The sequence below is a fragment of the Globicephala melas genome, chromosome 11 (genome assembly GCF_963455315.2).
Source record: "Globicephala melas chromosome 11, mGloMel1.2, whole genome shotgun sequence".
NCBI lineage: Eukaryota > Metazoa > Chordata > Mammalia > Artiodactyla > Delphinidae > Globicephala > Globicephala melas.
Window position 1 is genome coordinate 59,525,198 of NC_083324.2, and position 27,409 is coordinate 59,552,606.

At 43.6% G+C, this 27,409-nt stretch overlaps 2 protein-coding genes and 1 non-coding gene across 11 annotated transcripts in view; 1 reads left to right on the plus strand and 2 right to left on the minus strand.

Annotated features, from left to right (window-relative positions):
• BEND6 (BEN domain containing 6) overlaps window positions 1-13,552 on the minus strand; it is a 52,115-nt gene extending 38,563 nt beyond the window's left edge. For 5 of the 7 annotated variants that reach the window (XM_060307932.1, XM_060307933.1, XM_060307936.1 and 2 more), the window contains exon 1: window positions 13,202-13,339. Coding sequence is in view for 1 of the 7 variants with exons in the window: in XM_060307931.1 (XP_060163914.1) it covers window positions 13,202-13,552 (351 nt within the window). In the remaining 6 variants the exon portion in view is untranslated. Of the gene's footprint in view, window positions 1-13,201 lie in introns of all 7 variants that reach the window. The other 2 variants (XM_060307931.1, XM_030841003.2) reach the window with 2 other exon arrangements.
• LOC115844192 (small nucleolar RNA SNORA18) lies at window positions 9,955-10,080 on the minus strand. Its single transcript, XR_004036029.1, has one exon. It is a non-coding gene; the product is annotated as a small nucleolar RNA SNORA18 (small nucleolar RNA).
• Window positions 13,553-14,011: 459 nt separating the features above from the next.
• DST (dystonin) overlaps window positions 14,012-27,409 on the plus strand; it is a 496,183-nt gene continuing 482,785 nt past the window's right edge. The window contains exons 1-2 of one of the 3 annotated variants that reach the window (XM_060308075.1): window positions 14,012-14,230; window positions 14,800-14,861. In XM_060308075.1, the coding sequence (XP_060164058.1) occupies window positions 14,050-14,230; window positions 14,800-14,861 (243 nt within the window). In that variant the 5' untranslated portion in view covers window positions 14,012-14,049. The remainder of the gene's footprint in view (window positions 14,231-14,799; window positions 14,862-27,409) is intronic. The other 2 variants (XM_060308076.1, XM_030841045.2) reach the window with 2 other exon arrangements.

Sequence of the window (27,409 nt, forward strand, 5' to 3'; positions counted from 1 at the left end):
TCTTCACAAACACACAATTCATTCAAGACCAACCAGAATGGACATATCAGACCTCTTTTAGAAGCTCTATTTTTCAGTAGATTTCAGGCCACTGTTCTTACATCCACAGACAGGTGGGTCAAAGTTTGTACTACCTGCCAATTAGCAAATTCAGAATGGGTATTATGAATATGGCTCTATAATAAACACTACTAGTTCCTATAGTTGGTAAAAAAATTTACCATGGAGTTATCTGCCACTCTTTATTTATTTATTTTTTTAAATAAATTTATTTATTTATTTTTGGCAGTTTTGGGTCTTCGCTGCTGCACGCGGGCTTTCTCTAGTTGAGACGATCTCATTGCGGTGGCTTCTCTTGTTGCAGAGTACGGGCTCTAGGTGCCTGGGCTTCAGTAGCTGTGGCACGCAGGCTCAGTAGTTGTGGTTTGTGGGCTGTAGAGCACAGGCTCAATAGTTGAGGTGCATGGGCTTAGTTGCTCCACAGCATGTGGTTTCTTCCCGGACCAGGGCTCGAACCCATGTCCCCTGCATTGGCAGGCGGATTCTTAACCACTGTGCTACCAGGGAAGTCCCTGCCCTGTTTTATATTTTTTTAATTTATTTATTTTTTTGCTAACAGAAACCATTTGATTAATTCCCAGGTAGTTGTAAGGGGCAAGATTAAATATAACCACAGCCATGAGACTCTCCCAAGATATGTGGTTGGATGAATAACATGTCAATGACTTTCAATTTTTTTCCAATCTTTTGTAGCTCACGGCAAAATATACATTCTACATTTTGATCCAGAAAACACACATACACACATACACCCACACACAAAAAACTAAAACAAAATTTCAGAAAACATACTCACTTTTACTGCATGTAATGTATTATTTCAGATTCTATTCTATCTACTGTATTTTATTTCATTTTAGTAAGTGCTGACTGATCACAGCATGTTAAGTTGATTTCACAGCTCACTAATGGGTTATAACCCATAGCTTGAAAAATGTTCTAACCAGCCTCCAAGTTATGGAAAACATGTACGAGAAATAAGACATAGAGAACAGAGAACTTTGTAACTAATGAAAGCAAATGAAATTAATAAAAATATAAATTATTAATGCATTTAGGTTTACTTTTAATATGTCAATACTACAATTAATGCAGGAGTTCAAAAATACAAAAGCTGCCTCTGAAATTCTAAGAAACAAAAGGCACCATATATATATTTTTAAATAAATATTCAGCACTTTTTTTTTTTTAGATGTTGGGGGTAGGAGTTTAGTAATTTATTTATTTATTTTTGCTGTGTTGGGTCTTCGTTTCAGTGCGAGGGCTTTCTCTAGTTGTGGCAAGCGGGGGCTGCTCTTCATCGCGGTGCACGGGCCTCTCACTATCACGGCCTCTCTTGTTGCGGAGCACAGGCTCCAGACGCGCAGGCTCCGTAGTTGTGGCTCACGAGCCTAGTTGCTCCACGGCATGTGGGATCTTCCCAGACCAGGGCTCGAACCCGTGTCCCCTGCATTAGCAGGCAGATTCTCAACCACTGCACCACCAGGGAAGCCCGAGGCACCATATTTTTAAAAAATAAATTTATTTATTTTATTTTTGGCTGCGTCGGGTCTTCATTGCTGTGCGCGGGCTTTCTCTAGCTGCGGCGAGCAGGGGCTACTTTTTTTTTTTTGCTGTGTGGGCTTCTCACTGTTGTGGCCTCTCCCGATGCGGAGCACGGGCTCTGGACGCACAGGCTCAGCGGCCATGGCTCACGGGCCCAGCCGCTCCGCGACATGTGGGATCTTTCCGGACCAGGGCACGAACCCGTGCCCCCTACATCGGCAGGCGGACTCTCAACCACTGCGCCACCAGGGAAGGGGCTACTCTTCCTTGTGGTACGCGGGCTTCTCTTGTTGATGAGCAAGGGCTCTAGGCACGCAGGCTTCAGTAGTTTTGGTGCACTGGCTTAGTTGTTCCGCGGCATGTGGGATCTTCCCAGACCAGGGCTCGAACCCATGTCTCCTGCATTGGCAGGCGGATTCTTAACCACTGTGACACCTGGGGAAGCCCAAGGGACCACATTTAAGGAAACTAAATGAACATCAAAATATCATTCAGGTATCTCACCTCCCTTTGTATTTAAATAAAAATTCTCTGTTATGAATTAAATAAAAATCATGAAAGGCAAGTACGGCACTACAATAAAACTTAAGTACCCTTTCAAATTGCCGAAAGTTTTGGATTGTTTTCTATACATATCGTTTTTGGAATGTACAGACATAGAAGGTCCTCTTCAGTACTCCAGTCGGATTATGAACTGAAGACTCCCCTCTAAATGAGTTCCAAAGTGCCAGGAAAAAAGTGCCAACATATTTCTAAATGTCCAGTGGCTGGTTTAATGTTCTCTGTAAAATGGGCTACTAGTTTCAGCTCAGCCTTTGGCAAGGCATGGAGGAGGGACATGTCCATATTATTATTTTTTAATTATATATACACTAGAAAAAGGCAAATCAGGATTGGAATGGCTCTGAATCAATTACACTTCAATTTTTTAAAAAATTGAAACTCTACCAAAAAAAAAAAAAAAAAACCACCAAAGATCAGAATGGCTGTGAAGGGTTGGGCGCCCTCTCCTGCAGCAAGCACAGCGCTCTACTGAGCAAAGCAAGTGCTTCCTCATCAAAGTGTTCTTGACTTCTGGAGAGAAACTACAGGGTTTTACTAATATCTATTAGGGAGCATTTCAACTCACTCTTTTTCCTCACGCCATTTCCAAATGCCATCTAACGTGTTTTCAATTTCCAAGTTGTTCCAGAAATACTCCAACTAAAAAGATGATCAATATACTTTAGGATGATACGGCAATGCTGCCAAACTATGATTGCATGGCTTAGACTGATTGGAGACTGTGTGTGAACCTCAGAAACACTAAATATGTTTGAGGGACTCTAGACCTGAATCATTTTCAACTTCCCATGATGAGAAAGGAAAGAAAAACAGTCTCATCAGGCCAGAGTTTGTGGATGCACTTTTACTAAAGCTAATTTAACCAATGAGCTGTGATGTCATGCACTGTCATGCATGTAACCATTATCTAGGAAAGGAATTCATTTAGCTCCCCATCCTGCCCTACCTGACATCCTTAGATCTTTCCAATCCTGTCTCCTTCATTTAATAACAATAAAAATATAGTTAATATTTACTGAGTACTTACTATACCATTCAAAGCATTTAACCTGTACTACCTCATTTAATTCTCACCATCGTGCTCCAGGGTAGGTCCAAGGATTATTCACACTTAACAGATGAGGAAACTGGGGCCCCAGTGGACCCTGGCAACCAATCCCAGTTGCTAACCCATAAGAAGGACTCGAGCCAGAAGTTAGAAACTAATCATCAAATCAGCTTTTCAGCAAATTCTATCACCTCCAGTAACTAGCTTTTGCTTTCTTTGCTTGATGAAGCTCTTACAGGGCCCTCCTTGCCAAGTTCTGCCTCGTAGTCCCATTTCCCCAGAGACTGGAGTCTTGACAGGATCATCAGAGCTTCTCAGGACTCTCATCCCACTCAGCCACCAGGGCTGGAGACCCTCTCTTTGCCCCTCTGATCCCTTCTCCCCCCAATCTTTAAGCTGCTCTCTAAGCCTGGAAGTTGACACGCTTGGGCTCCCTTGCCCTCGTCCCAGCTGGGTTCAGCCAACAGCATGTCCAAGCAGGAGATCAGAGGGAAGGAGAACAGGGAGTTAGGAGGATGTATCCTCCTGCCTCCCTTCCTGTGGGGTTGCCTTGTCTATGTGACCCTCTCGTGTCAGGTTGCGATAACCACTTCCTGCCCTTCCCTGTAAGCCTACAGCTGGTGACATTTCCATTATGACGAGCCCCGAGGTACAGCACTGTTCCTCCTGGTTTGCCTACACCCGGCTGCTATGGTCAGAATGGGTCCTCCCAAAATCCATATGTTGAAATCCTAACCCTCATAGGTTATGGTATCAGGTGATGGGGCCTTTGGGAGGTGATTAGGTCATGATGGGGGGAGCTGTCATGAATGGGATTAGTGTCCTTACTAAACAGTCTCCAGAGGGATCCTCGGCCCCTTCTGCCAGATGAGGACACAGTGAGAAGTCAGCAGTCTGCAGCACGGAAAAGGGGCTTTGCCAGAACCCAACCATGCTGGCACCTGATTTAGGACTGCCAGCCTCCAGAATTGTGAGAAATACATTACTGTTGTTTATAAGCTACCCATTCTCTGGTATTTTGTTACAGCAGTTTGAACAGAGAAAGACACGAACTGCATCATCTGAACCAGAGTCTCTCTGCTGCTCCTGACCTGGCAGGAAAGCCAGATGCCAAATAGCTCAGCCTCTGTCTCATCTGTAATGAGACAGTGAGACCAGCTCATTTTCATCTCGATGTGGTCAGGAACAAGACACCTACAGCAGAGAGATAATAGTGCAGAAATCAGAGGCTGAGAGCGTTGGAAGATAATCTTCACCTGCTCCACAATGTCACCTGTCCCCTCAAATGTCTACGAAAAGCCTGTAGCCACATAGAGAACAGACTTGCAGTTGCCAAGGGGGAGGGGAGTTGGGGGAGGGATGGATTCGGAAGTTGGGGTTAGCAGATGCAAACTAGTATATATAAGAATGGATAAACAACAAGGTCCTACTGTAGAGCACAGGGAACTATATTCAATATCCTGTGATAAACTATAATGGAAAAGAATATGAAAAAGAATATATATATGTATAACTGAGTCACTTTGCTGTATAGCAGAAATTAACACAACATTGTAAATCAACTATACTTCAATTAAAAAATAAAAAAGCCTGTAGCTGTGTGTGTGTGGGGGACCACCTGCAAGTCTGCACAAAAAAGTATATGCAAAACTCAGAGGGACTCTGGATAAGTTTTCCTATGGTTCTAGGGCCTCCAAAACCTTTTCTGAGGAATATCAATTTTTGTGAGTATTTTTCTCCTTGGCTATTCTTATGTTATTACCTGTCCCCATCCTTGATATTTATGTGCCTTTTCCCCATTTATCAGAAACACAAGTGCAGTGTCACGCCTAAAGAAGAGTAAGAACAATGAAGAAGAGTAAGAACAATTTCACATTTTTTTGATTAATGTAGAACATTCTATCCATCTTGAAAGTTGAGTGCAAGATGAGATCATTAAGATTTTTGCTTTAAGGAACCATATTCTAGAAAATTAATAAGTTTCAGACCAATTTTTAAAATTCACAAAATGTAATAATTTTGATGCAGGAATCAATGCCTATGCATAAAAATCAGGAGTGACGCAACTTTCAAATATTAATTTATCTTATCAGTTATAACATGAAAGGACAAGCTAATTTCTCTTTGAAATATCTGCCATGTTAATATCGTATACTAATGAAATTAAGTGTATACCATTTACCAATGTGTCTATTAATTTTGTACTTTAATAATCTTGAAAGTTTAGGTCAACATAATCTGCTGAGTCACATATTTCAGATAATTTACTTAATCAGTCATCTTAACTGCTTTGCCCCCTCATCTACTACCAATATTAGATACTAATATTATTTCAATACAATATTATTACTACCAATTTCTTGCTCTAATATTCTTTTGTATCCTGTTGAAGCAACATTACATTCCCTGATGAGGAAACCCAGGACATGGTCCTGTACCCTGTGGGTGAGGAGAAGTAAACAGGGACCATACCAGCCGACTCCTGGGGTGCTGGTGCCCCTTAATCCAGGCACCTAGACCCAGACTCCATCAGCTCACCTGGGGCAGACCGCCAGGACATGGGGGACACTAACTGTGACCCTGCAGTGTCTGCTCAAGGTGGGTTCCTGCTTCACTGCAGATGGCCCCAAAATGAAACTGCAAAGAATAGACCCAGAGGGATCTGAGACGCTCAGGAAATTGTGGTTCAAAGGCTGTCTCTGGGTGGAATGCATGAATATTGTACAAAACCCTTCACAGCCTACGGGGTCAGCAGGGAACCTGGAGGAGATAGAACCACCAGACGGAGAGAGTAGGACACCCTGGAAACTGGACTTGCCCACGGGAGTGAGGAAGTCCCATGATGAAATAACCAGCCTTGTAATGTGATGGAATGTGATCACAGTGACAGGACATGGGGATCTAGTGTCCTGGGAATATGGGGGGCGGGGTTCACAGGCACGGCAAGCGTGGGAAGCCGGAGACAGTGGGTGGATGGAGCTCAGCCACTAGGATGGGTGGGCGGTCTTCCACACCACAGGCAGGGTTATCCTGGTAGGATCCAGGGCCCCAGCTCCCAGGTGTCCGGGGAAGGCTGGATGTTGAAAAGCCTCACAGCTGAGGCTTAGGCAGGATGTAGGAGGAGTGTCTGCTACATTCACCAGGATATCCAGGAGTAGTTTCTGGGAGCCTGATACTACGTCCTTGCCTCTCTTTTAGCCTTAAGACTATGGAGATCCTTGCAGACTCAGCTGAAGACTGAATTCTAGGACCAGTGTTTTTCGCTCAGAATGGGCTTATGCATTCAAACATCTGGATGGTTGTGGAGTGGCCCTAGATAGTTAATACAGGCTTCCCTTCTCAGGGCTGAAACTGACATTCCAATGAAAGTTACAGAGTGAACTCTCTTGCCCCTCTCCCAATCTGTTTAAACTCTCGGGAAGACAAGGAAACTCAGAGAACACTGTCTCCACTTAGCCGTAGGGTGGGCGGTGTTCGCCTGCATTGGGGAAATGTCCCTGAACTTGTATAGGTTAGAGCTGAGTGCTTCCTCAGCTCATCCCAGGCTGATGGTGCTCCAGACCCTTCTCCCAGTCTCAGGGGAGGCACTTAGGTGACGTGATGCCGATGGATGAGAGAATGATTTGATGCTGCAGAAGCCTTGGTATCTGTGTGGATTTGTATGGTTTTGAGGATTCTCTTTTTCTTTTTGGTAATAACTCCTTAAGAACCTGGTGAAAACTATGGACCATGTCCCTCTAAAGAGACTCACAGTTTTACATATAATTTCAGGTCCCTAGAATCCTGTTCGTGAATTCCAGGCTAAAAGCTCCTACAGCAGAGATAAGACCAAGAACAGGCTTTAGGTTTTTGGCTTTCTTCTTTGAAATGTAAACTTTACTGGATTCTAATTCAGTGAGTTTGCTATTTGTCTCCCTGTCTTACTCCATAAAGTATTTTGGAACCACAAAGACATTTTAAGACATATTTTTCTTTCTGCTCCTAAATCCATGAGATGTCATTACACTGGGATAATTTCAATACTCTCTGGAACTGTGTGTGTTTGAAACATCTTTTACTAATTTTCGGTTACTCATCCCATTTTCCTTGATACGCTTGCTATCTCTGTTCTCTTAGTGACATTCTTTCAGGCCATCAGCATGCTGATGCATTAGCATACAAAGCTACTACCACAAAATATTTAACGCAAAAGTCCTACAAAAAATTATTGTAAGAAATGGAGATAATTTAGCTATTAAATATTGCTGTTGTTTTATTAAGACAATCTGGAATTTAATTCATAAACATCAGTTAATCAAGAATTTATTCATCTCATAACATATTTACTATGTAACTTATAAACCTCTTACCTTACTTTTTTCCCTTTTTTCACTTAAGAATGTTGAAATGCTTGTAATGAACATGGCAACTCTTATCTTGGATCTAGAAGGCAATGACTTCTGCTTTCAAACTGGCTTTGTAAGTTGCCCATTCTTAGAAATGGTGGAAATATTTCACACTATCTGAATAATAATGAACAAGACTGCACAGTGATTTATAACTCTGAGAGCTTTATAATTTGATTTATGAACAGCTCTCAGATTTTCCATTGGCAGTTCATACAACTCTGAGTAAACTTTCTGGCCAAATGACTCAGTATTTTGCTGTATGACTAATCCCACACTCATTGTGGAAACTGGAAATGAATTCTATTTGCTTGTGGATAATGAATGATTACTTTACAAAAACTGTCTGCAAAGCATTATAGAGTAGATGAATTCAATTATACTGATGTTTTTCAAGTCTCAAACTCAGCAGACTTTTTTGAGAAGTCTGTAATGTTCACAAAAAAGAACAACCCCTCCCTCCAAGCATTATCATGGATTTTGCCACCCATAGGATAACAAATCCTAATTAGGCTCTAAAATTTCTAAAACATTAAAAGAACAATTTGGGATGATGTCATTTGAAATATTTTCTCTTACAATGATGCCTTTAAGTTATTTTCCAAGTTTTTATTACTGTAAAATAAAGTCCTTTCCTGGGATATATTTGCTGCAAAGATTTGATATTATTGCAAATAACAATTGTTTCTCCTTCATAAATGCAAAATTTAAAACGACAATAGTGATGCATCTGTATGATGGCTCCCCTGATTCTGGTGGCTGGAAATTGCCTCCAAGATTATGTTAGTTGCTGTCGGTGCTCCCAAATGATGTAGCTCCTTGAACTTTCAATACAAGAACATGTATATGGTTGGCATAGGCCCTGGTCTCAGACTGCCATGAAAACTATTTGGGAATAAACAGGTATACAACATGTTTCCTCAGATTCCTCCCAATTCCTTTCATGCCATTGATTTCTGAGAGTAAAAAACTTCACTTAGGATCAAGAAGGTTGCCAGTCCAAAATCGGTATGATTTACTTCAAATCATTTATTGCTAGAGCCGTTCTTACCCAAACTTTTTGTTTTCAAGGGGGTAACATTCCAATGGAATGTCTCTGTGTGATTACCAGTTGGGTCATCTACTACCTTCTATCGAGGTTTGTAATAAACGCTTACAAACAGCCAGAGCTACATTCCAAGGCATTCGTTCTCTTTCCCTAAAAATCGTTCTTCTAGTCTGAGCATTAGTAGCCAGGGCTGGTGGGGAGGGGCCCAGGGGCAGGGAGCCATCACAACCAGTCAGGGTCAGTTTTAATTCTGCAGAGTCAAAGGCAGTCTGAGAGCAGAAAGAACTGGTCTGGGGGACCCAGGGAGCATGAGGACAAGTATCTAAACCACAAATGCATTGGAGAGGTCACCTTCTCCCCTCCCTTCAACTCTCAGTTTCTCTCCCACTGCTGGCTCCATCTCCCAAGTTGTACCCCTGTCCTGACAAAAGCCCATGTGTTGCCCTTTACTCAGGCTTTACTTGCATTTCTACCCATGCATTCTAGAGTTAAATTTCACCAAAGACTGTAGACAGCGCTCTTGCCTCTTTCCCACGTCCTCGTCCCTCTCCAATCCACTCCCGTCCGGGTTCAGCCTCTCCCACTGCGATGAGCCAGTTCCCTGGAAGGTGTGCAGAGGGCTCATCATCACTGGTCCTCAGTCCTCAGGCTCCTTACCCCAGATGTGCATCTGTCCTGGGAACCCCTGAACTGGAAGCACTTCCCACGTGTCATCTGCTCTCCTTCTCCAGTCCACAAGGGGAAGATATCTCCAAAGCTCTGATTCCAGCTTTTGGTTTTTTTTTTTTTACTTTCTGCACAAAGTGTAAAGGTTTTTTTCTTTTTATTAAATTATGTGTAACATAGGCAAAATTATTTCAGTCAATAAATTTTTAAGGAATTTCACATGTTCTGATTTTTTCCACTGCCAATCACATTTGTTTCACCAAAGCCAGAACCTTCAAGATAAGGTAGCCCTTGCAAAAAGAAGTTTTGCTCAATCCACAGTTGTCATGTCAGTCCGTCCACAATCCTTTTAGTTGGGCTTCTTTGATCTCCAATGGAATATGGACAAACTTAAAAATTCCCCACCTGTAATCTTTGGGATCCAATTTCCTCAAGCAGTTTTCTTTAGGACCATGTTTAGGGTCAGGAGATGGATCTGCCTGGTTCTGAATTTTAGATACCCTTTAAAAATGCATTAAGTTCAAATCATATTCACTCCTAAGCTGTCACACCCTAGAACAGTAGAGATCATTGGGATGTGCCAAATACCTAAGATAAAAAAAGTTTGACTGTTTGGCTTTTCACAGTTCACTTGTCAGCTCTGTCTTGTAGTTCTTCCCCACAGATCTAACACGTAGTTCTATGAGTAAAGGAAACCACATAGTTACTCTACGAGGCGGTTCCAGCGATGCAGGTTTACAGAAAAAGCCCCATCAGGGCTTTTTCTGATAGAACTGATACCAGTTCTTTCTACACTTTCTCTTCCATAGTCATTTCGTCCACATCAGTGACTTCAACTATAATTGATGTGGGTGATTCCCATCTGTCTCTGGTTCTCAGTCTCCAGCCGTGTTTTCATGGGTAATTTCACATGGATGACCTTCTGACACCTCTGCCCCTCAATGGGTCTGAAACTCAGTTTGTCACCTCTGCCTTCACAACTCTTCCTTCACCTGAGCCCAAAACGTGAGTCCTCTGCAATCCCTGCCTTTCCCTCAATTGGTCACCACACAGCTTAGATGGATCCTTCTCTTCTTTTCTATATTTCTCCCTGACCCAGACATCAGGAATTTGTGCCATAACTTCCTACCTCTAGGGAGGTACTGCAGAAGATGTTTCTGTCATGTTATTAAAGCCCCTTACTCTTATCTTTGGGAGCAGAATGACTCAGTGATGAGTGGCCTTGGGGAGGGCCTGGGGCCACCAATGGGCAGGGCTGGTATATGAAAGGTCCCTCCTCACACACGGTCCTGCCTCTTGCTCACTCGTGCTGCAGGCCTTGTGGATTGGAGAGTGTCAGGCTCTTTTTAGCCTCTGGTCTTCAGGTGAGAAGTAGTACAGGTAGGGTTCTTTCTTGCTTTACTGTTGGGAAGGACTGTAATTCTTTAGCTGTGACTGGGCGGGGGTGAAGAGTTAGTGGAAAAGGAATAAGACGCCCCATTTTGGCTTTGAGCCTAAGCTATGCTCTTCAATCTGACTTCACCCTGAATAGGGTTAACATTTTAATTTCCTTTCGGTTCCTCGTGTGTGTTCTCAATTTGGTTGAGCATCTAAAGGGAAAAAGGGCTGCAGGGTGGACCATCTTCTACATACCAGATACCAAACTCTCTTAACTAATTTCCCCAACTCATTTGTCTTCTCTTGTGTGACAGTGCTAGCTCACTATCATAAAAAGTCAAAAAATTATATATACTTTTCCATTTTCATTTTTTCATTCTTTGTTATGAAAGATTTGGCCATGGACTTTCCTCCTCCACCCCTACCTCCAAACTTTAAATTTGTGAATTTGATATAATGTCAATTATTATTTTTTAATGAAAATCTATCAGAAAGAAAAGGTATGAATTTTACTAAATCAACTTCCAAAAAGGATTGATTGGTTGATTTAATATTTATTGAATTCCACAACGCATTAGCATCACACAAACACACAGAAAGAAGCAATTAATAACATGCCATTTGGAGAAGGGAGTGATAAATTAGCAACAAACAAAGCAGAAAACAATGGAACCTAAATACTAAATTCTTTCAACGATTTGGTTTGCTTATTATTATTATTAGTATCCTTGAGATAACTGATGCAAAGAACAGAAATGAACGCATCTAAAAAGAAATATCTATAATCCTACTGCAGGGCAGTTAAGTATTTGCCTGCCAAAAGAGATAAATGATGTTCTTGTGTGCACTTCGAACTTACAAATGGCTGCAGCAAGACTCAGAGTGATAACAAGTTGTAACTCAAAATCATAATTGCTATTTAGTTGCTTTCTGTTGTTATAAATGCACAGTTTGGGGCAAAATGGTTACTATGCTGTATTTGCGGTCTTCGGCATGTTTCAAGGATATTTAGGGCCATTTCAGCTCACTCACAAATTTTCCTCAATAAGTATAAAGTAACGATGACCTTCCTCATTAGTTATTCTCCCAATGTTTGCAAAAGGTTAATTCAGTTTTGTTGTTGTTTTAAATTACTCCACCAGGCCACTGTGAGGCAATGCGGTACAGAATTCTTCCTTTCCTGTTGTGCCCCACACGGCAGGCTCCCAGGCTTCTCCTCAATAACCCCTGCACAGTGGATGGCAATGTGGTCTCCCACTGCAGTGGCTGCGGTATCAGGAAACCTTTGAGCTACCTGCACAAATGCAGTGCTACCTATCAGCCCCAGAGCCAGGGACCTTGTAAGCCCATCCTGCAGGCACTCTGATTCACCATTCTCACTTTATACAGCATCTGCAAGCAAGGTCCACCTTCAAACCAGAACAACTGAATGAGATAATGCTTATTTTATCGTAGGAAACAAGATGTACATAAGAAAACTCAATCCATTGTTTCCCATGGTGATGAACCTGGCATTTAAGACGTGCATTAGTCAATGCCTTTTTGAGTGTCCTTTAATGCTTACACGTGGTAATACGTTAAAGGCCTTAAGAACATCAATGGTAAGCCTTTATGCAGAGCTGAATAGTGTATTTTGTATAGTTAGAAAACCACACTGATCTTGAGATCCTACAAACAAATAACAAAATTAAGTATTGTCATCGATTTTTGAACTGCTTTCTGGAATTTTACAAAATACTTTATTAAGACACAATTTCTTCAGTCTCCAAAATATTCCGGAGTCCACCCTAGTAGTTACTAGCAACTCCACAAATGCAGTAATGTGTTACCTTGTCACTATAATTGCAGTTTCTCTACGCGAGCAAACAAAACAAGCAAAACCCAGCCCCGCACGGGAAAAGCCAGCACTGGCTCGGGAGCAGCAGAAGGCGACAGAGCACCGGCCGGCTGAGGTCACTGTCGCAATTGGTCCGGGCCAGGTGGCCCGGCGGCCGCAGGGACAGAGGCCACTGCAGCGCCCCCGCCGCGCCTCCCGCGTCCGCACTGCGCCAGCGGCCCCGGGAAAATCTCCAACTGCAGGATTCCTTTTGCTGATTACGAAGAAAGGGGAGGGGGCAAGAGGGAGAAAGGGAGTGTGTGCGTTTTCAGTGTGATAGATCACTACTTCCTCACTCGCCCTACAAAATCTCTCCTCAAAATATTTACAAGCCAATCTCCAACTTCCTCCATCTGCTGGTTCCTCAATCTGAAATTGCCTCTGCCTCCAATTGCACTAAAGGAGGCAAGGTTTTAGGGTCAACATGGATACAAGGGGATGCAAAGTTCCCCCTTCTCGGCTGAGTGACAGAGTTCAAGTCTGCAGACCCGAGCGCTCCGCCGGGGAGCGCGCCCAGTTCAGGGGGGACGGACGGGACGGGCCCCCGTTCCGGGGGACCCCGATTCCCAGGAAAGGCCCTGCCCGGGGCTCACGCTTCGGCGTGCAGGAACCCCCCGCAAGCAATAGCTCACCCAGCTGCATCCTCCGAAGCCCCAGCCTCGGGGTGGGGCGCGGGGAGGTGGGAAGCAGGGGCAGCACCGCCTGCAGGCTCCAGTCGGCGCCTCGCGGTCTCCCCGTGGCTCCGGGGCGCCCCCTGTCGCCGGGCTTCCAGCGATCTGGGCACGGGAGGCTGGAGAGGTGGCAGCCCGGGCGTCCGGGAACGGAGGGGCGCCCGGCCCGTGCCCCCCGGACGGTGCGGACCGGCGGGCGGCCCCGCGGGATGGCGCTGGACGCTCAGGCCCGGGCGCAGCCCGCGGCTGCCGCCGGAGCCGTAGCAGCCATGTCCGCGCGCCCGCGCTGCCGCAGCCCGGTCGTGATGTCATCCGCTGAGCCCCCGCCGCGACGCCCCACGCCCGCCCCCCGCGGGCCGCCGCGTCCCTGCCCCGCCCCACGTGCTCCCGGCTTCGGGGATGCAGAGGCCGGCGGTGGCCGTGGGACGATGCGCAGAGCCCAGGTGGCCCCGTTGCCGGCGGCGCTGCCCCTCCCCGTCCGCCGCGTCTCCGGCGGGGCTGCGCCCGGGGGCTGCGCACGGGTGGGGGCGGGGGCGCCCGGGGAGGGCGGGGTGGGCTACCCGCGGCCAAGTCCGTGCCAGGTCGCCGTCTGCTGAGTCATGGCCAGCGCTGCCCGCAGCCCGGGCTCACTCGCGTAGCGCGGCGGACGCGAGTGCGCAGCCATTGGGCCGGGCGCGGGGCCGCAAGCGTCGGGCATGACGCGCTGAGCTGCGCTCGCCCGTGCCCGCAGCTCAGCGTGCGCCCCGCGCGGGTGCTTGTGCCGCCGCCCTCCAGCCCCGCCGGCAGCCGCCGCCGCTTCGCCCCGCACCATGATTGCCGCCGCTTTCCTCGTCTTGCTGAGACCCTACAGCATCCAATGTGCCCTTTTCCTCTTGTTGCTTCTGCTGGGCACCATCGCCACCATCATCTTCTTCTGCTGCTGGCACCGCAGGCTCCAGAAGGGGAGGCATCCGATGAAATCGGTCTTTTCGGGTCGTTCAAGGAGCCGAGGTAAGACACCCCGCGACGGGCTTACTCGGGCCGGAAGGAATCTTTAAGCCGATTTGAAGAGGGAAGCGCGCTCTCTGGCTTCCGCGCTGCTCCCTCTACCCTATCCACGCCCGCTCCCCTAGCCCAGTGCGTTTCCGTGTTTAGCGTCCCTGTCCCCCTCCTCGGGTCGGCCGGATTGGGGTGACCGCGGGAAGCAGATCGCCGGGAGGTGAGGGGAACGCACCAGATGCTTGGTGTCAGTGTGCTTAAGCCCTGGGGATGGCTGGAGCGGAGTCCGGGCTGCGGCAGCCTCGTCCACCCCCACCCTCTGGCCGGCGCTGGACCGTGGGGCATGGAGAGTTCGGGGCTCCCCAACTCCCCCAGAACTTTCCCTGAAACTTCTCGCGGAGAAATCACCTAGAGACCGATGGCCTAGTAAACAGCCCTCCCAGCAGGCTGTCCCCACTGCGTTAGAGGCGTCCGGACGGAACGCGCCTCCCCGACCCTCGTCCCCCGGGTAAGTCGTCCGTGACTCGGCAGGTGAAGAACAAGGAGTTAATTGACGTCTCGTTTTCTTTTTTTTCCCGCAGATGCTGTTTTGAGATCACACCACTTTCGTTCCGAGGTAATTTATTTAGCGCGCACGCTCAAGGTCAGAAGAAGTTCTCTTTGCTGGGTACCAATATTAATCATATGGGTGTTCAGAAGCCAGTAGGGCGTTGAATGGCGAGCATGCTACCCCCAAGCCGAAAGGGACGTGTTTCCTTTTAAGTGACTCCCCAGCATGAGTGCCTAGTGAACGGTATTGGCAGATCTCTTGTGTCCTGGAGCCGCTGTGCTGGAAGGGGTGAGACAGCCCTTAAAAGCGGCCAGACCTTAGGAACTGAGCCTCGGGATGGATCTCAGTTTCCTTGACAATCTATAAATCGCCCGAAGCTTTCTGGGTGCAGGCAGCTGGCGGCGGCTGTTCACTTGGGTATTTAACCTCAGCTGGGAGCTTTTAGGGAGCTGGTGCAGAGCAGTTTGATCCATGTGCCTTTCCCTTTAGACTTTCAAGTTTGTATTCCTATTCACCCGGAAAGAGCTCCATGTTTTACTGGGGATGTCTGATGAGTTTTGCAGAGCGATGGTGGTAGTGATCTGGCTTTACTAACAAAACGTGGACCATCCCTCCATAAACAGGTGACCTGGCTTCGCAGCAATTCAGTGGAACTGTTGTAGGACTAGTTCCGCTGGAGATAGACCAAAATGAGAAACACAAGCTCTCCCTGACCCAGCATTTCTTGATGAATTTCCAGGCCAACCCTCCGCTTAATGCAAGATGATTGTCCCTCTTTTCCCACGAGTTTCACACAGCCAGGAGGGTGCTGGTAGCAATGCTTGATGCCCTTTGCTCATTTTAGCAAAGACTTCATAGTTAGAAACGCTCCATTGACTTGCCATTTACCTGAGAAGTTATTTTACATTTCATTTCACTAGTTAATCCAATGTTTTATTCCACCCTAGATGTTTGATTGGACTCTGGTTGCTTGATAGCTTTTACCGCATTACTATAACATCGTTATAATGTGGTACAATGAATAATTCTACATGGAACCCCAGTGGGTGAGAACTATTAACTCAATTTAGGACTGTAAAGAGAATAAAATAACCAGTCAGATAATCAGAGGTTCCATTGCTGCCTTTACACTAACTAGCTGTGTGGTGCTGGGAAACTCTCTCAACTTCTCAGCCCTTCAACTATAAAATAGAGCCAATAGTACCTTATAGGGCTGTAGGGGGAGGGCAGGTTTACCAGTAATCATGTTAACAAAACCCCACTTAGTTCATAGTAGCTATTCAGTACTGGGTAGGTATCATTACATTTTGTAAAATTGAATTAAAAATGTGTAAAAATAAAAGATCTGTCCACAAATCTTAAAGTCTTTATTAGATTAATTCAAAGTTATGTGAAACAGCACTTTTTGAATACCTGATTAATTTAATAGAATAACCCATTTAGAGGTGACAAAAAATAAATCACAGTCAGGGTGCGAACACCAAAATTTAGGATTTTCATTTTAAAAGGAGATCACCAGTCCAGTACGTGTAAATGATAGAACCAGAATAAGAATCCTGTTATGGGTTGTTAGATTAGTCATCAAGTGTTTCAACTAAAGCATAGGCAGAAAAAATGAGATAGGTCTACGTTTTGTTTAGTTATCTGTCAGTTAAGCATTTGTCCTGAGCTTGCATTTGGTTAGGAAAGCTGGGAGTGATTGTTTAATGCCATAGCTCATTTCACAAGATTCCTGGTACAGGTTGACATCCTGTGTGTGCTTCGTATTTGCCTTGTCTGCTGGGCTGGGAACATCATGACGGCATGGACCAAGTCTCTCTTGTTTAGGGCTATATCCCCACTGCCTGGTGTATAATGGGCTCTTAATAAGTATTTATCAAATGAGTGAAAAATTCTCTGTGAGTACCAGTTCTTGTAACTGGGCAAATACAACTCAGAATTGGGCCAAAAAGAAAAATGCACATTCTCAGGACGTTGCTCAGAATTCAGGATTTGCTGAATCCCAACTCTTATTTTATCTTTCTAGACTTTAAAACATTGCCCTGGAGTTTGTGTTAAAAAATGTAAATCACTAATTATAACAAAATGTATTTGGTTAGATTTTTTTTTCTCAGAAAGTTCAATGCAGTATTAGCTTCATTTGTTGATAGGCCCCCCATGTTCCTTTTCATACCAAGTCCCTGTGTTAAACTACTCAAAGAATGTCATTTTATAAGTAAAAATCGTGAGACTGTTCCATGAGAATGTCATATTTCATCATCGTTTCATGTTCGCCACAAATAAGACATTTTCCTCTACGGAAAACAGAGGGGATTTTTTTTCCTTCTCCGTTTCTACCAAAATGCCATTTCCAGCAGGATTTTCTCCTTGAGAAATACCTATGAAGTTTTTGGATTCTAGCGTGTTAGAAAATTAGAACTTGTGTCACATAATGGCTATTCTTGTTGCTTTGTAGCAGTAGCTGCTGCAAAATAAGTATCAAAATGTTTTGATTTTCCTACAAGTTATAGTCCTGTCGAGTATTCTATTCCTCATCCCAATCTCAGTCAGTAGATAATTCACTCTCAGTATTGCCGTGGCTGTCAAATGAGGAAAATGGGTTTAGGATCTGCGGACTTATTTTGAAATGTGAAAGAGCTTTGGGAAAGCCCTGGAACACATGAGGAAGTTCAGTTAGCTCTTGGCTGCTTTGCTTGGCGGAGGATATTGCTTCTGCTTTCCACACGTCCAGGAAAGTCCAACTGCAGAGGAAATTTCAGGATGTTTCTTCCCAGGTAGGGAGAGAAATACTTCTCCACGGGGGAAACCCTGGCATCAGGACTCAGTGTGCTTTGGGGAAGTTCTGCAGCAGGAAAAAAAGCCACGTATCTTTTGTGAGGGGCTGCAGCTTTTCCCCCCTCACTAAGTGGATAATAAACACCTTTCTTCAACTCAGGTTCTTCCTCATGAAGCTAGAAATAAATGATTCAGAGATTTATGAGATGTTTGGGAACCATAACCACCAACAGCCCCTTTTTATTTTCATATACTTGCAAACTCATCTCTACTGGCTTAAGAGTTCTCTAAGTTTTAATAATAGCATATGAGAATGTAAAATTATTAATCTACTCAGCAAGGGCTCAATCTCCAATTCTCTGACAGATAAAAGGCCCAGTTAGATAGCTAGAAATATGTGCTTTGTATATGAAAATAAAATACTTGTACCATATATATAGTAATAAACAATATATATAGTGATGAGAGGTGATTTCACATGGAGATGGGACACAGTCTGGAAACCAAGTGTTCATTCTGGGTCTCTAAGAAGGATACTTTTCCTGGGGACTTAATAATGTTTGATGCTGTGACTTTACACAATGCTTAACTGTTTCCCTAGATGCCTGTGGTGAAGATCAGACAGTGACAGTCCTGATTTTAAGGAAATCTCGGAAAGTGATATGGGTAATTGAGGGACCATTAGATTACAAGAAAGAACCTTGTGAGCCCTTCAGTAGAGTGAAGACAATTACATGTAATGCCCTTGGAGAATACCCAGCATGAACAGTGGTACATGATCCCTATTCATCAGCTCGGTGGAATAAGGGCAGCCTTGTTTGATATCAGCAGAGGCAGGAGGGTGTTTTGCGTCCATCAGGATTGAGTAAATATCTTCACTTCCTGTTTAAGGGAAAGGAACCAAAAGAGTTAACTCTAGTTAACTCAAGTGAGATAAGGACTCAGTAAGACAGGAACCCCCAGCTACATTTTGTCTGCTGTGTAGTGTTTAACTGTGTCACTCACAGCTCAAAGAATCATATGCCCAAAATTCTCAATGAAAGAGAGAGGCTAAGTGGAGTGAATTTTTAGTGGCGATTTCTTACAAAGCTGAATGGGCAAATCCTTTGGGTTTTTCCAGTAATTTTCCACGTTATCGTAGATGAAAGGATGGTCCACACTGACCCTCTTGGCCTCATCATGTTTCCAGAGAATCCCTGCACCAAACCATGGAAAAGTGGTCAGTGGAATACCCATAGTTCACAGCTTGTTGTGGAATTTGCATCTTTCATTAAGGGTTACTCAGTGGATTAGAGAAACTGATAGTTTATTATTTAGCTCTCTTTTACAATTAGGTTATCTTTATAAATAAATTCTTTGCCTAGAGTTAAATTCTAGGTCTAAGTTAGTTTATGCTAATTAAATCAGTCTTAAGTTGAATTCCACACATGATACAGGGTTCATTTTGTTTCACACAATTATTTTAAAAACAAACATTTACTTTTTCATCCTTTATGAGGTATGGTATTAGAGGATAGGAATAAGAATGGGTCTGAGGTGTAGTCCCTGCCTTGACGATGACTTCCAGGTCACTCCCAATATCAGTGCTGAAATTTTATAGTTACTGTTTTTTTCTGCTCCAGTAACTGAACTGACATCCAACTATGAATCACAAATCTGATGGGAGCATCAGAGGCCAAGCTGTGCAAGTAAAGCCAGTACATTTGTGAAAAAGACAAATTCACCCCATTCACCAAAGTCACTACCACCATATAATTTACCCTTACTTTAGCTACGTGGCAACAAAGCAGAATGCTAAAAGCAAAAGAAGAAGAAGAAGAAAGAAAAAAACCCACTTTTTTTTTCATGCATCCAAACCTTTTAAATCCAGTCTAGATGAAAGTGGAAACAAAAGATTTTTCGGAGAAGTCTGAAATCTTTGTCTAATCTCAAGGGTTAGGAATGACTCTTTTTGAGATTGCAGTTACAACATAGAAACAGGCTAATAACAAGTATTGGTTTAATGAAAGGATTACAGGAGTAAGAGTTCAAAGTCCTGGCTTTGGGTTCCAGCTCTGCCACTAACAAACTGTGCCGTCTTGGTCTAGTCTTTTAGGGTCTCTGAGATTCAGACTTTTTGTTTTCACTGGTAACATGAAGATGATCTCTGAATCTCCTTCAGAGTAAACAGGCCCTGTTTCTGTTATGTGCAAAAAAGCATCCTGCTAAAAAAAGGCATCATGTAAAACGTGATTCCTTCTAGGAACTGAAGGCAGGTAAAGATAAAGATATAATTAGCGTAAACACAAAGTAACAAATTATGTATAGAAAAGGAATGGTTGGAATACTTCTGATGACATGATTGCTTCTGGCTGGGGTGATCAGAGAAGCCTTCCAGGAGGGGGTGATATTTCTGCTGCAGCATGCAGGCTGAGTAGTACCTGGCTAGACAGACAGGGGCTCAGAGCAAACCCCCAGGCCAGCAGAACCGCTTAAGAATAGGCAACGATTAAGGAAACACACCTGTTTTCAGAGCTCAGAACACGCCAATATGATTAGAAGAAAGGGGTCTTGAGATCACATCAAGATGGAAATATAAGTAGGTGCCAGCTATAATAAAAAATAATTTTTGTGTACCACTTGACAGCTGACAAAGGCTTTGACAGAACATTATTTTATTTGAATGCCTTAGGAGGACACCTGCTGTGAGCCCTCTCAAGAGAAGGAAAGACTTTTGATTTCTTTTCTAGTAACTATGGCCAAACAGCCTGATCACTCTTTTTTCTCTGTTACGGAGAGTGGAGAGTTGTGGCCTCAGCTGCGGAGGCCTGGGACCATGATTGGCTGGGGGCCTTTCTGGTCACGCCGAAGCTGTACTCTTGCAGCGCATTGCATGTTTCAGGTCTAGTGCTCATGCATCACTGGGTTATATTTGACTGCAGACACCATATGTCCAGGGGTTTGTGACAACCTGCTCCTGTGGTCATTACAACTCCTAATGCAAAGCATAATAAATTTGCAGGCAATTTATTATGTACAAGGCTATGTAATATATTACAGTTTTTAAAAGTATTTGAAATGTGTCTCTGCTTTTAAACTTCTTCCTTGAAGAAAATCCCTCTCCCATAATAATCTGAATGTCTATTTCCTCCTCAAATCCTCAAGCCTAGCCCTTCACCCTCAGCCAGTGACTTTTGTCTCCTAACTCACAGAGAACAACTTCTTGCCCCTACAAACTAAGTGGCATCTTAATCTTCCCTCCCAGCCCAAGGAAAACTTCATCTGTCCTCCCTATGGGTATTTTATGCTTACGCCATGAATTCCTTGTCTTCCTGTCTCTTGGGAGCTGTTCTGTGAGTCGTCCCCTCCTTTCTCTTCTGATGCTCCCTCTCTCCTGGCCCCTGTTTCTAACACATAAACATCATAGGTGCGTCCTTTTGAAAACGACGTAAACCTCCCTATACCACCAGCTCTTCTCTTGAGAAAAGTTCTCTGAAATCTGCCATCTCCTATTCCTCGCCTCTCATTTACTCCTCAATTTAGTAAAATCTGGCTTCTGCTGCTACGACTTGAAACCACTCACCTCAGCTCAACATTGAGTTCTAAATTGTTACATCACATATTTCCACCTTAGGTTTAATCGACTTATCTTGCATTGGACTTTGTTGGCCACTGATACCTTCTTGAAACTCTCCCACACCCCCAACCTTTTTTCTCTGGCCACGGCTCCCTCTGTTCCTGCACTGGACCCTCTTCCTACTTAGATGTTGACATTCCCAGCGTATTCCCTTGCTCATAATTTTTCAAATAGCTTTATTGAGATATAATTCACATACTATACAGTTCACCCATTAAAAATGTACCATTCAATGATTTTTAGTGTTTACAACGTTGTGCAGCCATCACACAATTTAAGAAGATGATGCAACAATGCAGTCATGCATTGTTGGTCAGCTTCTGGCTGACTCACAGTTTGCCTCTACGTGGTCTGTCCTCTTCCATCAAGCCAACCCAGGCTGGTTCACATGCAGTTAGATTCAGGTTCCAATAGCAGCAAGACTGGAAGTGCACTAGGTCTCTTGAGGTCTAGGCTCTCAGCTCATAGACAGCCTCTGCTCACACATTGTTTTGGGGAGTGGGGGAAATAGAGGGCTGATGGGAGAAGTTAAATAGTGTTGTGGCCACTTTTGCAATTTTGTAGCTAATCTTTTGATTTATGTTTAGTTTGCTGCTGTCTACTATCTCTAAAACACTCATTTTAAGCTTTTTCTGTCGTTTTCCCTGGGCAGTCTTTTCTAATACCTTCACTTACATCTGTATAAAAATTACTTCCACCTGAAATTTTTAAGCCTAACCATTTCAACAATTTTGGGGGCTATACTTTCCAGTTTTAGAATATTTTCCATCACCCCAGAAAGATTTCTCATGCCTGTTTTCCACTGATCCCTGTTCCTACCCCTAACCTGCAAAACCATGAATCTGCTTTTGGTATCTGTGGATTTGCCTTTTCTGGACATTGTATGTATGTGGAATCATATAATAGGTAGTCTTTTGCATCTCTGGCTTCTTTCACGCATGTTAATGTTTTCTAGGTTCATCCATGTTGTAGCATGTATCAATAGTTTGTTCATTTTTATTGCTAAATAGTACTTTATTCTATGACTATACCACACTTCATTTATCCATTCACCAGTTGATGGACATTGGATTTTTCCCCAATTTTTAGCTATTATAAATAATGCTGCTGTGGATATTTGCTTGAAATCTTTGTGTGGACATATGTTTCTATTTATCTTGGGCAGATACCTAGGAGTAGAATTCCTAGCTTGTATGGTAAGTATGTATTTAATTTTTTGAGGAAATTGTCAAACTGTTTTCCAAAGTGGCTGTTCAGTGTAACATTCTCAACAGCAGGGTATGAGGGTTCCAGTTTCTCCACATCCTTGACAATACTTGTTATTGTCTTTTTGATCATAGCTCTTCTAGTGGGTCTGAAGTGGTATCACTTTAGTTTTCATTTGCATTTCCCTAATGACTAATGATTTTGAGCATTTTTTTCGTGTGCTTGTTAGCAGTTCAGAGATCTTAGTGAAATGTTCAAATCTTTGCCCATTTTTATTTTATTTTATTTTATTTTTTACTTTATTGAAATACTGAGTTTCGAGTTCCATCTTTAAAAACGAAATGGGCATTTTGGACAATACATTCGTTACAGAAACGAAATAAAATGGAAAGTTCTAGCAAACTAAATAATCTTCTTAAAGAAATTTCCTCCACTGCAGGAAATCTTGCATAGTCTCCTGGCCAGTCATCTGGAGCAATTCTTCACATAATTGATGATTTTAATTTAAAATTTAAGTATTCAAATTCTTTATGTATACCTCTTAAGATTTTCTATTTTTTCTTGAGTCAGTTTGATAATTTGTGTCTTTCTGGAAATTTGTTCATTTTATCTAAATTGTCTAATTTGTTGGCCTAATAGTATTCTCTTTTGCTCCTTTTAATTTCTGTAGGGTTGGTATTACTTTTGTTGGTTCCTTTTGTGTTCATCCAGCCAGAAGGTTGGGGTTTGCTCCCCTATTCGTTGCACACTTCTGTGACTATGCTTGTGTCCAGGGCCAGGTGGCAGGAAGAGAGGGAAAGAATACAATGGGAGTTTGTCCTAGTTTCTTGGGATCAGAAAGGAAGGTTTCCTTCCTAAGAGTTTTATTTTCTCCTCCTTTGGGATTTCTAATGTCACTGCTCGTGGGATTGCTTGAAAGCTGAGGCTTAAGAGAACTCAGAGAAGAAAAAGATGGGGGATTTCTGCACTCTGAGTCTTAAGAATTCTCTTCTTCACTCCTCAAGCCAGAATGAGGGGACTTTTCCTGGAGCTGTCTCTGCCTCAGCTCAGTACCCAGCTCTGGGTTTCAGGCTGAGCTGCTTGCTTGCATTCAGTCTGGGGGATACTGGAGAGCAAACATGGCAAACTCATCACTGGTTTGGTGGTACTTCGAATTCTGGCCTTTTTACTTCAAGCCTCTCGCTACTCTTTGCTTTTCAGGATCCTCAGAAGCTACTCAGTGCATTCTGTCCAGGTGTACAGCCATGCTCAGTGGGAGGCATGTGCTTGTTCTAATTTATTGTAACCAGAGCCAGTCTGTTTAAAAAAGATTTATTTATTTATTTATTTATTTTTGGCTGCACTGGGTGTTATGGCACACGGGATCTTTGTTGAGGCATGTGGGATCTTTTTTAGTTGTGGCATGTGGGCTCATAGTTGAGGCATGCCGGCTCATAGTTGCGGCATGTGGGATGTAGTTCCCCGACCAGGGAACGAACCTGGGCCCCCTGCATTGGGAGTGCGGAGTCTTACCCACTGGACCACCAGGGAAGTCCCAGAACCAGTCCGTTTTTAATTAGTCTATCCACCCTCCACCTTAAGCCCATTGCTTTCCTTCTTTTATTATTTAGTTTTTGGAAAATCTCATAGCATTTTGCCATCTAGTTAAGATGAGGTTGGCAGAAATGTGTATTGCTACATATAACTCATGCAGTACTGAAGAGTCCCCCTATTATTATGCAGAATTTTTAGGAATCTAACTTCAATACATTGTCATTTGAAAAAAATTTCTTTTCTTTTTGTTCAGTCTTGTCATTCTCCAGATTTTCTGGATTTTCCACTAATTCTTGAAAACCAAATAGATTGCAATACCTGCAGATTTTATTTACAAAGAGAATAGAACTCTCACATTAAGAAGTAATTTATCAGGGGCTTCCCTGGTGGCTCAGTGGTTAAGAATCCACCTGCCAATGCAGGGGACACGGGTTCAAGCCCTGGTCCGGGAAGATCCCACATGCCACAGAGCAACTAAGTCCATGCACCGCAACTGCTGAGCCTGTGCTCTTGAGCCCACGTGCCACAACTACTGAAGCCTGTGTGCCTGGTGCCTGTGCTCTGCAACAAGAGAAACCACTGCAATGAGAAGCCCACGCACGGCAACAAAGAGCAGCCCTCACTCGCCGCAACTAGAGAAAGCCCACGCGCAGCGAGGAAGACCCAATGCAGCCAAAAATAAATAAATAAAATAAATTTATATAAAAAAAGAAGTAATTTAGCAATAGACTGTTAGGTTTCAATAACTAACTGACCAGCTCTGGAGAATCAAATCCCTGACCTGACCCAGCCTGTAGTGGCTGCAGCGAGGAGGCAGCAGGCCTCTGCGAGCATTTCCAGCAGATCCAGATTGTAACTCTCTTGTTTTGAAAGCTGCTGTAGGGCGTCCTGAAGGAATTACAGATATATTTGGGAAGATTTGGTGAGATGGTCCAACTTTTTTTTTTTTAAGTGAGTAGTCACAAATAGAAACTTAAAATTTTTAAAAATAAAATAATAATAATGAGGTCTAATTAATTTCTACCGTTCTGAAGTCCTTCTACAGGATCTTAACTGTTGGTGGGCATTCTGAGAATCTCATGAAAGCTCTGGTCCACATCTCCAGAAAAATTAGAGCTACATAGACGTATACTTTCTCACATACTTTCAGGTGCCTTCAGGGGCCCCCTTCATGCTCATCTGTGGATCCTGGGGCAGAGGTAGACCCCAGTTAAGAACTCCTGCAGTGAACTGACTAGATATCCTGCCTAGTTAGGGTCGCTCTGGGCAGTGCCTTGGCAGGGCGGATTGAGCTCAGGTGTGAGATGTGGTAGAAAAACTCCTGTAAATTACCCGTGATACTTGGAGAAATAGTAATTCACAAAGTTGTCCCCAGTCTACAACTTGAAATGCCAGCTCAGATCTTTTTCCTGCAGCCAGGAGGTAGGAGGTACCCTTCAGGCTGATGCGATTGCTCCAAGTTTGTTTGTTTGAACTGAAGAAGTGTGTGCTCAGGAATATATGGGGCTACAGAAGCTCCCTGGGGAGATGTTTCTCAGCACCCCCCCCTTCATCATGCTGCAGTGATAGGGCCGCGTGAGAGGTGTAGTGGGGAGGGTCCTGACCATACAGAGAGGTGGTAAGGAGGGTCCTGACTTAGGCATTGAAGACCTGCGGTCAAGCCTGTTCCTTAGCTCACCTTGAGGGTAAGTCACTTATTATTGCTGAGATTCCCTTTCTCTTTGGGTAAACTAGAAATAGCAATGCCTGTTCTTTTTTTTTTTTTTTTTCACAATTTTATTTGTTTATTTATTTTGGGCCATGTAGCATGTGGGATCTTAGTTCCCCAACCAGGGGTCAAATCCGTACCCCCTGCATTGGAAGCATGGAGTCTTAACCACTGGACCACCAGGGAAGTCCCTCTGTCTTTTAACAGGACCTGTGAGAATCAGTGACAGTAATATATGTGATTTTTAAAATACCTAAGCCACTCAAATGGAAAGATAAAGGAATGCATAGCATAATAGCTATGACAGAATGGCACCTTCATTCACCACGTGTTTATTCACCGCATTAGATGATAGTAAATACCTATCATCTAATACCACAGGACATATTTAATTTCTCTGTGCTCCTGGTTGGGAAAATGGCCCTTCTATCTCTCAAATACTTTTTAGAATCTCCTCATTGTATATAGAAGAGAGAATAAAAGGAAGTTTGGTGATACAGAATGAGAAAGTCAAATGATTTGTATGACATTTAGGTTGGAAAGATCAGTAATTGAGTAGTTTATATTAGTTTTTTTTTAACATCTTTATTGAAGTATAATTGCTCTACAATGGTGTGTTAGTTTCTGCTTTATAACAAAGTGAATCAGTTATACATATACATATGTTCCCATATCTCTTCCCTCTTGCGTCTCCCTCCCTCCCACCCTCCCTATCCTACTCCTATATTAGTTTGTAAAATGATAGTCAAGGGGAGCAGGATGCTTTTAGGCTCTTCTGAAAATAGTGAGATCTCACCCTGCTCTACATCCTGTGCTGGAGATGACCTAGTTATGGGGAATGATAATAGCTGCCATTTTCTGAGAGTGTGCCTGTCTTTATAGATGTTCTATCTCATTTAATCAGCCCTTGCCCAGTGACTCCCAAAGCTGAAATCCCAGCCTTGGCTCTTTTACCTGCAGAGCCCATGCTCATAGCTACCGAGAAACAGGAAAGTGGGGCTGAATTACAATGAGCTGAACTGGCATTTGCCCTTCCTAAGGTTCATAGGGATCAGTGTTAACTTACAGCCTTTAACCTTGAAAACTGAGAATAACCTTTGAGCTTGCTCTTCAGGACTTAAAGATAGTGGTAATTGCCATCTGAAAGCAGGGTGGGGACTCAGATAGAAGCAAGTTTTCTTTTTTTATTAATTAAAATTAAATTAATTAATTAAATTTTGGCTGCGTTGGGTCTTCATTGCTGCATGTGGGCTTCTCATTGCGGTGGCTTCTCTTGTTGTGGAGCATGGGCTGTAGGTGCGCGGGCTTTGGTAGTTGCAGTACACGGGCTCAGTAGTTGCGGCTCACGGGCTCTAGAGCGCGGGCTCAGTAGTTGTGGCTCACGGGCTTAGTTGTTCTGTGGCATGTGGGATCTTCCTGGACCAGGGCTCGAACCCGTGTCCCCTGCATTGGAACGTGGATTCTTAACCATTGTGCCACCAGGGAAGTCCCGGAAGCAAGCTTTAACTTAAAGAAGTAAGGTTCTCTGAGCTCCACTTGTTAATTTTTGAAATCCTCAAAGAAATGAATTTCCATTATTTAATCTATTTTCTGAGAGCTTTTTTTCCAACATATTGGAATTTACATTTCTGAGTTATAAGATACAGAGCAATAAGATTATAACAACATGCAAATACAGTGCATTTTCTCCATTATTGTTAGAAAGAAAATGTGCTGGTGTTTCCACAGATGCAGTCAGTGTATTTGTTAGGCTGAATTCCCCCTCATTCTGGGTCTGCTGGTTACATTACCGACGTGGCAGAA